This window comes from Oncorhynchus keta, chromosome 23 (genome assembly GCF_023373465.1).
Source record: "Oncorhynchus keta strain PuntledgeMale-10-30-2019 chromosome 23, Oket_V2, whole genome shotgun sequence".
In the NCBI taxonomy this organism is placed as follows: Eukaryota; Metazoa; Chordata; class Actinopteri; order Salmoniformes; family Salmonidae; genus Oncorhynchus; species Oncorhynchus keta.
In genome coordinates this window covers 6,585,167-6,595,811 of record NC_068443.1, presented here as the reverse complement: position 1 = coordinate 6,595,811, position 10,645 = coordinate 6,585,167, and the positions used below count along the sequence as shown (strand labels likewise).

The following is a 10,645-nucleotide window of genomic DNA, read 5'->3' as shown; positions in this document are numbered from 1 at the left end:
GAAGCGATTTTATTTTTACACCATACGGGGACAATACTAGAAAACACTATGAATTTGGAGCTATTTACGCATTGTCAATGCCACTGAAATCGATCTACCGGTAGGTAGTACGTGAACTCGCGCCGCTTAGTTAAGACGCTTGTCAACCGAACAAAAAAACTCGCTTTCTTCGCAGGATAACAAGTATTTGGAAGAGTTGTTTTCATAATGATTACAAATAAACTACTATATCGATGATCGACCCCCCATCCATAAATAAATCCAAGACACCTTGGAAAATGGACAAATTCGTGGTGCGTCTACCAAACGGGGAAGTACCCAAGGAAACGAAGGGTAAAGAAAAGGTGTATCGACAAGCAACTATTGAGTCTCTACGCGTAAGTGTTTGTTACCAACCGCTTCTCAAGTCAAACATGATATGATATTGTGCACTTAGGCCTGCCTAATAAGCATGCGTACATAACACATCTATGATCTGTCTTCCTTTCCTACCAGAGAGTGGTGGTGATCGAAGACATTGAAAGGTACAAGTCCACGCTGGAACTGCCTGGCCAGACCAAGGAGAATCTGCTACTAGCCCTGGCAGAGCTCAACAAGAAGATGCCGTCCAAGGAGGTGCTCAAGTCAACCAGAATAGGTAAGGGAAAAGTCCAACAACCCTGTTGCCATTGGGCCGCTTCACTTGAGGTAATCACACAAACTGGAAGGAGCCTCATTCCTTAGTACTCTTTTAAGCACACTGTCTGTGAACTTGGATCATGGCATTGCTTCCCTTTCCATTCACTTAATCTATCAAAACAGTCTAGTAGTGTATTCATTCATTTCCTACAAACCTACACCTGTTAAAAGTTTGTCTGAACTATGTTCAGTTCATCTCATTCTGGTACACAAATACAACCAAACACAGTCAACACACACACTCGCAGATAACTCCGCTCGTCTCTTTCCCTCTTAGGCCACACTGTTAACAAGATGCGTAAGCATCACCCCGACCCTGAGGTGAGTTCCCTAGCGGCTGAAGTGTACACTGTATGGAGGCGCTTCATTGAAGAGCACTCCAACAAGCCCTCCATAGAAGTACGCTGTGACAAGCAGACTGAGGGACTGAGGAACAACGCCAGGAGAATGTTGTCTGAAGCTCTGGAAGTGGAGGTGAGGGGGCTTTTACTGTGTGTTGGGATTGTCAATACACCAATCTCTCTCTTTCTCTCTCTGTCTCTTTGTCTCTCTTCCTTTCTCTGTCTCTCTCTGTCTGTGTCTCTTGCTCTGTCTTTGGCAGAACACATACACAGAACACATACTCACAGAACACAAATTTCTGTTGGACATTCTAGAACATTGGACAATATAGTAATCTTCCTCTCATTGTATGTGATCTATTAGACAGACAGTGGTCTGGTGGAGAACATAGAGAGAGAGGTATTCCACCAGAGTTCTCGGCTGGTCAGCGGCTCCTACAGACGAACTATCAGGAAGCTGGTCTTCGCCCTCAAACACCAGCCAGAGGTCAGGGGTCAAGTCAAGGAGAGTAAGATCCCAGTAAACCAGCTGGTGTCCACCCACAAGAAGTAAATGTACTCTGTTCAGAACCTTCTCTATGGAAAAAATATCTATACATACATACATACATACATACATACATACATACATACATACATACATACACACATACACACATACACACATACATACACACACACTGTACCGGTCGAATGTTTGGACAGACCTACACATCCCAGGGTTTTTATTTATATTGTAGAATAATAGTGAAGACATCAAAACTATGAAATAACACATGGAATCATGTAACAAAAAAAGTGTAAAACAAATCAATATAATTTATTTTGATTCTTCAAAGTAGCCAACCTTTGCCTTGATGGCAGCTTTGTACACTCTTGGCATTCTCTCAACCAGCTTCATGAGGAATGCTTTTCCAACAGTCTTGAAGAAGTTCCCACATATGCTGAGCACTAGTTGGCTGCTTTTCCTTCACTCTGCGGTCCAACTCATTTTGGGGTGGCAGGTAGCCTAGTGGTTAGAGCGTTGGGCCAGTAACCGAAAGGTTGCTAGGTCGAATCCCCGAGCTGACAAGGTAAAAATCTGTCATTCTGCCCCTGAACAAAGCCCATGTTACCCCTGCCCCTGTTCCTAGGCCGTCATTGTAAATAATAATTTGTTCTTAACTGACCTGCCTCGTTAAATAAAGGTAAAAAAAACAAATGCCAAAACCGTCTCAATTGGGTTGAGGTCGGGTGATTGTGGAGGCCAGGTCATCTGATGCATCTCTATTGGTCAAATAGTCCTTACACAGCCTGGAGGTCTGTTGGGTCATTGTCCTGTTGAAAAACTAATTAAAGTCCCACTGTGCGCAAACCAGATGGGAGGGCGTATCTCTACAGAATGTTGTGGTAGCCATGCTGGATAAGAATTCTGAATAAATAACTGACCAGCAAAGCACCATCACACCACATCCGTTCATCTACTCTGCGTCTCACAAAAACACGGCGGTTGAAACCAAAAATCTCAAGTTTGGATTTATCAGACCTAAGGACAGATTTCCACTGGTCTAATGTCCTTTGCTCGTGTTTCTTGGCCGAAGCAAGTCTCTTCTTATTGGTTTCCTTTAGTAGTGGTTTCTTTGCAGCAATTCGACCATGAAGGCCTGATTCACACAGTCTCCGCTGAACAGTTGATGTTCAGATGTGTCTGTTACTTGAACTCTGAAGCATTTATTTGGGCTGCAATCTGAGGTGCAGTTAACTCTGATGAACACTTGGACTAGATCAGGGATGAGGAACAGTGATGGGGGTGGGGTCACAAAAACATGAACATATCCTCTGCAGCAGAGATACATCTGGGTCTTCCTTTCCTGTGGTGGTCCTCATCAGAGCCAGTTTCATCATAGCGCTTGATGGTTTTTGCGACTGCAATTGAAGAAACTTTCAAAGTTCTTGACAATTTTTGTCTTGACTGACCTTCATGTCTTAAAGTAATGAATTTCTGTAGTTTCTCTTTGCTTATTTGCCATAATATGGACGTGGTCTTTTACCAAATAGGGATATTTTCTGTAAATCCCCCCCTACCTTGTCACAACACAGCTGATTGACTCAAACGCTTTAAGGAAAGAAATTCCACAAATCAACTTTTAACAAGGCACACCTGTTATTTGATATGCATTCCAGGTGACTACCTCATGAAGCTGGTTGAGAGAATGCAAAGAGTGTGCAAAGCTGTCATCAAGGCAAAGGGTGGCTACTTTGAAGAATCTCATATGTTTAACACCTTTTTTGGTTACTACATGATTCAATGTGTTATTTCATGCTTTTTTTTTTCTTTTTCATGCAATGTAGAAAATAGTAAAAAATTAAGAATAGCCTTTGAATGAGTAGTGTCCAAAAGTTTGACTGGTGCTGTATATATATATATATATATATATATTCAAAGCGTGTAGTCAAACCTAACAAGTAGCTAGCTAACCCCAATCCTAAATCCAGCTGCAGAAGACTGTTGAAGTGTTTGAGATCGACTCTGCGGTCGGACTGAGCAGAATCACTGCTCCCCAAATAAAGAATCAGATTCTTTGATCAAGATAGGGGGATTCTGAGCTTCGCTTTGCTCAAATGGATCTACTCAAACATGTTGGTAGCTAAACCCAGACCCATGAGACCTGCTGCAAAGGAAGACTGCGACATGCCAGTTGTTTCTGGACTGGTGCTTTAAAAATAAAAAAGCTGGTCTCCAATCACAAGAAGAAGCTAGCCACTTAGCCCCGAACACCTGTCTGGAAACCTGGGACATTCTGGCAAATACTGGACTGGTGCCTTTTTCTAAAATGGTGAAAGACAGTTGGAGCACACATTTACATTACATTTAAGTCATTTAGCAGACTCTCTTATCCAGAGGTCATTAATCGTATGAATTAGGCGTACCTCTTTTAATTGAGCTGTTTTGTATTCATCTTAGATTTTATATATTGAAGTAAATCAAATGTTGATCTCTGCCTGTGTTTTTATTGAATGTCGTTATGAATGTCAAGAGCGGTGACCATATTAAATAATTGTTTTGGTACAATTGAAATGAGCAATATAGACATTTTATTACAAAAATATATCTGTCAGTTTTCATTATAAACCTCAACATGTCCTGGCTCACAGACTGCGTCGCCCACCTCTGCCCTCTTCTCCCTCCTCGTACCCCCATCTCTACTAAAGCAGTACCAGCCAGATTACAGCGATCACCATCAGTACAACAGCCAGCACACAGATGCTAATAAACACTATATCACTGGGGTCATGAGGCTCTGGGTCTGCCTCCTTCCCTCCCCCTCCCCCAGACCCCTCTGCTTGGCGTCGGGCCAGCTCGTTCATCCTCTGGCGCTCCTCGGCTGAGACAATGTGAATGGTGGCCATCTTGCGCTGGGCATCGCACTGTACCTCGTACTCCTGGATGCTCCTCCCCTTCCCGTCGGAGAAGTCGATGTAGAGCGTGTTCACCAGCATAGTGATGTTACGCCGTGGCTGGTTAGAGGTTAAGGGTCAGGGTTATACAAATGGACAACAAACAGACAACATATGCTTGTGACCGTGTGGGATCAAATCTCGGTCCCAGTGCTATTTTGTCACATCCTCTAGTATCCTTAATTCCTTTATACACTGTCCTGTTGCTTCAATAAAATTGACAAATGAAGAAGAAAAATGAAACCGCTATAAACTGGCGTCATCATCATGCCCGTGGCTATCCACTATGCACAGATGACAATTCAACGTCTATTCCACGTTGGCTCAATGCAATTGAATTAAAATGGAAACAATTTGAATCAACCAGTGGGTAGTTAGTTACCTGGCCTGCAGTGCCACATTTTTCAAAACGTGCCAGTATCTTATAGGTGGTAGGTGTCAGCTGGGCGGGACATGAGCGGTCCCCCAGATAGATACTCTCACGTTCCAGCCCAGGCAGTGACTGCTGGGAGATGTGGATGGTAAACTCTGTCCTCGTACAGCTGATGTTAACTGGTACCACTGGGATTGGAGGTGGAGACATAACACAAGCACGAACACACACACGTTTGTAATTGCATTTGTCTCTTGAATGATTTAAACAAGTATAAACTTGATAGTTTGGATAACTTTCGGCCAGCCGTGCTTCAGTTCAGACACTCACCTCCAACATAGGAAGCAGAGAACCCTTTATAAGCATAGTTCCTGTCTGTACTGAGGACCACCAGCATGTTGTTGCTCTTAGAGATCAAAGACCCGGGTTGTTCCGAGCCACACCATCGCCCTAGCAACGGGGCTGTCTCCCTGCTCCCATCATGCACTGCTACTGAGTCATAGTCACACTCGTCTGATAGGCTGTTCCTGTCCTCCAGCTCCATAGCGTTGAAGAACAGTTTGATGCGGTAGCCCCTGGCCAGGTTGATGGTCCAGTGACAGTTGATGTTGTTTGGGTAGATGTTAGGGTAGTGGGGGCTGGTGAAATCCGCACTTGGTACAGACAGCACCTGCTGGCATTCACCTGTCAGACAGATGGACATACGAGGCAAAACAGGGTTGTTTTAAGTAGGTCACACAGTAGACAAAATGTAACAAAAAATGTGTTGCTAGTACCTTCCTGTTTCAAAACATTTTCTCCCTACCGAATACAGTACTGGTGTCAGTGAATGTGCAGTTTAATCCCTCCCCATGGACTTCAGTATAGTACAGGACAGTTTAATCCCTCCCCGTGGACTTCAGTATAGTACAGGACAGTTTAATCCCTCCCCATGGACTTCAGTATAGTACAGGACAGTTTAATCCCTCCCCATGGACTTCAGTATAGTACAGGACAGTTTAATCCCTCCCTGTGGACTTCAGTATAGTACAGGACAGTTTAATCCCTCCCTATGGACTTCAGTATAGTACAGGACAGTTTAATCCCTCCCCATGGACTTCAGTATAGTACAGGACAGTTTAATCCCTCCCCGTGGACTTCAGTATAGTACAGGACAGTTTAATCCCTCCCCATGGACTTCAGTATAGTACAGGACAGTTTAATCCCTCCCCATGGGCCTCAGTATAGTACAGGACAGTTTAATCCCTCCCCGTGGACTTCAGTATAGTACAGGACAGTTTAATCCCTCCCCATGGACTTCAGTATAGTACAGGACAGTTTAATCCCTCCCCATGGACTTCAGTATAGTACAGGACAGTTTAATCCCTCCCCATGGACTTCAGTATAGTACAGGACAGTTTAATCCCTCCCCGTGGACTTCAGTATAGTACAGGACAGTTTAATCCCTCCCCGTGGACTTCAGTATAGTACAGGACAGTTTAATCCCTCCCCGTGGACTTCAGTATAGTACAGGACAGTTTAATCCCTCCCCATGGACTTCAGTATAGTACAGGACAGTTTAATCCCTCCCCGTGGACTTCAGTATAGTACAGGACAGTTTAATCCCTCCCTGTGGACTTCAGTATAGTACAGGACAGTTTAATCCCTCCCCGTGGACTTCAGTATAGTACAGGACAGTTTAATCCCTCCCCGTGGACTTCAGTATAGTACAGGACAGTTTAATCCCTCCCCGTGGACTTCAGTATAGTACAGGACAGTTTAATCCCTCCCCATGGACTTCAGTATAGTACAGGACAGTTTAATCCCTCCCTGTGGACTTCAGTATAGTACAGGACAGTTTAATCCCTCCCCATGGACTTCAGTATAGTACAGGACAGTTTAATCCCTCCCCGTGGACTTCAGTATAGTACAGGACAGTTTAATCCCTCCCCGTGGACTTCAGTATAGTACAGGACAGTTTAATCCCTCCCCATGGACTTCAGTATAGTACAGGACAGTTTAATCCCTCCCCATGGACTTCAGTATAGTACAGGACAGTTTAATCCCTCCCCATGGACTTCAGTATAGTACAGGACAGTTTAATCCCTCCCCGTGGACTTCAGTATAGTACAGGACAGTTTAATCCCTCCCCATGGACTTCAGTATAGTACAGGACAGTTTAATCCCTCCCCGTGGACTTCAGTATAGTAAACAGGACAGTTTAATCCCGTAGTATACTCCCAGCAGTGGACTTCAACCCATAGTACAGGACAGTTTAATCCCTCCCTGATCTGTAAACCCGTGGACTTCAAACCCGTATAGTACAGGACTGTTTAATCCTCCCCATGGACTTCAGTATAGTCCCACAGGATCTGTAAACCCGTATCCTCCCCATGGACTTCAGTATAGTACAGTGACAGTTTAAACCCGTCCCCATGGACTTCCAGTATAGTGATCAGGACAGTTTAATCCTCCCCATGGACTTCCCGTAGTATAGTACAGGACAGTGATCTGTTAATCCCTCCCAGCAGTGATCTGTCAGTATAGTACACTCCCAGCAGTGATCTGCCAAACCCGTAGTATACGACTCCCATTTCCCAGCAGTGATCTGTAAACCCCAGCAGTGATCTGTAAACCCGTATATCGACTCCCAGCAGTGATCTGTAAACCCGTAGTATACGACTCCCAGCAGTGATCTGTAAACCCGTAGTATACGACTCCCAGCAGTGATCTGTAAACCCGTAGTATACGACTCCCAGCAGTGATCTGTAAACCCGTAGTATACGACTCCCAGCAGTGATCTGTAAACCCGTAGTATACGAGTGATCTGTAAACCCGACTCTCCCAGCAGTGATCTGTAAACCCGTAGTATACGACTCCCAGCAGTGATCTGTAAACCCGTAGTATACGACTCCCAGCAGTGATCTGTAAACCCGTAGTATACGACTCCCAGCAGTGATCTGTAAACCCGTAGTATACGACTCCCAGCAGTGATCTGTAAACCCGTAGTATACGACTCCCAGCAGTGATCTGTAAACCCGTAGTATACGACTCCCAGCAGTGATCTGTAAACCCGTAGTATACGACTCCCAGCAGTGATCTGTAAACCCGTAGTATACGACTCCCAGCAGTGATCTGTAAACCCGTAGTATACGACTCCCAGCAGTGATCTGTAAACCCGTATACGACTCCCAGCAGTGATCGACTCCCAGCAGTGATCTGTAAACCCGTAGTATACGACTCCCAGCAGTGATCTGTAAACCCGTAGTATACGACTCCCAGCAGTGATCTGTAAACCCGTAGTATACGACTCCCAGCAGTGATCTGTAAACCCGTAGTATACGACTCCCAGCAGTGATCTGTAAACCTGTAGTATACGACTCCCAGCAGTGATCTGTAAACCCGTAGTATACGACTCCCAGCAGTGATCTGTAAACCCGTAGTATGCGACTCCCAGCATCCTACCTACCTGAGTAGTAGTAAGCCTTGAACCCTCGTCCCCCGATGTTGAAGTCAGACTTGAACACCACCAGCAGCTGGTTGGAGGTAGTAACAATTTTCGGAGGTGTCTCCCCTCCACAGTAGTTCCCCAGGTGTCTGTGGGTGACTGTGGGGCCGTCGAAGAGAGCCACGAAGTCAAAATTACAGCCCTCGTTGTTCTCCAGCTGGAGTGAATGAATTACAGTTTTATTTTGTCACGTCATATTTATGACCCATTGGGGATACTTAACTTCCAGTATGTGCATCCCAATTGGCTCCTTATTCCCCATATAGTGCCCAGACTCTGGCCCAAAGTAGTGAACTATATAGATTAAATTGGGTACCATTTGGGATGCATCGATTGTCTTTACATGCTAGAGAACGTACCTGGAAGTCGAGGAAGACCAGACTGACCACGCTGCGGTTGGATACATGGACCGTCCAGGAACAGTCGGCGTTGTTGCTGTACTGGGTATCTGGACTGTAGCCGGGGCTGGAGATGATGCCAGACAGACCGGTTAGGACCCCACCACACATGTCTGGTGGGAGAGAGAGAGAGACAGGGTGTGCAGGATTTTGTTCCAGCCCAGCTCGAAGTTAGAACACCTGATTCAACTACTCAAAGGCATTGTCTTGTTCCTAGTTGTGGGTACTGTGAGCTTTGAGTGGCTGTACTCAGCAAAGCCACACATGCATATCAATGGCTTTGGTTATCCTGTGTGAGAAAGTAAAAGCTCACCTTTCCTGTAGCTCACAGAGAAGCCTCTGTGAGTCACATGACGATCGGAGTGGAAAATGATCGACATAACATTCCAGGAGGAGGTGAACTGAGGAGGGGACATGACACCACAGAACGTCCCCAGCAGGTTCCCCTCATCCTCGGATACACCGTTATAGATCTTGATGTGGTCATAGGAGCAGGTGACGTGATACTCCAACTCAAAGTCGTGGAAGGTGAGCAGGACCGAGGACCCCTCGGCCACTACAATCAGCCACACACACTCCATGTTGTACGGGTACAGACCTGGGTAGTTGGGGCTGGAGATGTTGCCGGAAGAGGCAGAGAGGATCCCACCACATTTCACCCCTTGGTGAAATATAAGTTAGATGAGTAAAAGGTGTAGTTTTATAGATTATATATATTTTTTATATATAGTGTAGACTGAGGGTTTTGTAATTAGTTTACTGTTATGTATTAGTTTATAATTTACACATTAGTAACAGTTACTTACAACACATATACAGTGCATTCAGAAAGTATTCAGACCCCTTGACTTTTTCCACATTGTTACGTTACAACCGTATTCTAAAATGGATTTAAATATTTTTTACACACAATACCCCACAATGACATCACAATACCCCATAATGACATCACAATACCCCATAATGACATCACAATACCCCATAATGACAAAAGAAAAAACAGGTTTTATACATTTTTCAAAATCTATAAAAAAACTGAAATATCATATTTACATAAGTATTCAGACCCTTTACTCAGAACATTGTTGAAGCACCTTTGGCAGCGATTACAACCTCAAGTGTTCTTGGGTATGACACTACAAGCTTGGAACACCTGTATTTGAGGAGTTTCTCCCATTCTTCTCTGCTGATCCTCTCAAGCTTTGTCAGGTTGGATGGGGAGCGTTGCTGCACAGCTATTTTCAGGTCTCTCCAGAAATGTTAAATCGGGTTCAAGTCCGGGCTCTGGCGGGGCCACTAAAGGACATTCAGAGATGTGTCCCGAAGGTTTTCATCAATGATCTCTCTGTACTTTGCTCTGTTCATCTTTGCCACAATCCTGACTAGTCTCCCAGTCCCTGTCGCTGAAAAATATCCCCACAGCATGATGCTGCCACCACCATGCTTCACCGTAGGGATCGTGCCAGGTTTCTTCTAGACGTGACGCTTGGCATTCAGGCCAAAGAGTTCAATCTTGGTTTCATCAGACCAGAGAATCTTGTTTCTCATGGTCTGAGAGTCTTTGGTTGCCTTTTGGCAAACTCCAAGCGGGCTGTCAAGCGCCATTTACTGAGGAGTGGCTTCCGTCTGGCCACTCTACCATAAAGGCCTGATTGTTGGAGTGCAGCAGAGATGGCTGTCCTTCTGGAAGGTTCTCCCATCTCCACAGAGGATCTCTAGAGCTCTGTCACAGTGACCATCGTATTCTTGGTCACCTCCCCGACTAAGGCCCTTCTCCCCCGAGGGAGACCTTCAATGCTGCATAAATGTTTTTGGTAACCTTCCCCAGATCTGTGCCTCGACACAACCCTGTCTCGGAGCTCTACAGACAATTCCTTTGACCTCATGGCTTGGTTTTTGCTCTGACATGCACTGTCAACTGTAGGACCTT

At 45.1% G+C, this 10,645-nt stretch overlaps 2 protein-coding genes across 2 annotated transcripts; one reads left to right on the top strand and one right to left on the bottom strand.

Moving 5' to 3' along the window:
* Nucleotides 1-7: 7 nt before the first annotated feature.
* Nucleotides 8-3,998, top strand: tceanc2 (transcription elongation factor A (SII) N-terminal and central domain containing 2). Its single transcript, XM_035799321.2, has 4 exons — nucleotides 8-377; nucleotides 496-637; nucleotides 956-1,152; nucleotides 1,384-3,998. The coding sequence occupies exons 1-4, from the start codon at nucleotides 234-236 to the stop codon at nucleotides 1,570-1,572; spliced, it is 672 nt and encodes a 223-aa protein (XP_035655214.1). The 5' UTR covers nucleotides 8-233; the 3' UTR covers nucleotides 1,573-3,998.
* Nucleotides 3,999-4,142: 144 nt separating this feature from the next.
* Nucleotides 4,143-9,392, bottom strand: cdcp2 (CUB domain containing protein 2; the record flags this gene model as incomplete). The annotated part of the gene is made up of 6 exons (XM_052476065.1): nucleotides 4,143-4,517; nucleotides 4,840-5,018; nucleotides 5,161-5,514; nucleotides 8,279-8,474; nucleotides 8,677-8,828; nucleotides 9,029-9,392. Coding segments are annotated over 6 exons (1,557 nt in total), but the record flags the coding sequence as incomplete, so codon positions are not given.
* Between the last annotated feature and the right edge of the window lie 1,253 nt (nucleotides 9,393-10,645).

Excerpts from the sequence above, each read along its gene's own strand:
- tceanc2 (XM_035799321.2), top strand. The coding sequence starts at position 234 with ATGATCGACCCCCCATCCATAAATAAATCCAAGACACCTTGGAAAATG. Across the intron at positions 378-495 it reads CAACTATTGAGTCTCTACGC|AGAGTGGTGGTGATCGAAGA; the intron begins GTAAGTGTTTGT and ends CTTTCCTACCAG. Across the intron at positions 1,153-1,383 it reads CTGAAGCTCTGGAAGTGGAG|ACAGACAGTGGTCTGGTGGA; the intron begins GTGAGGGGGCTT and ends GTGATCTATTAG.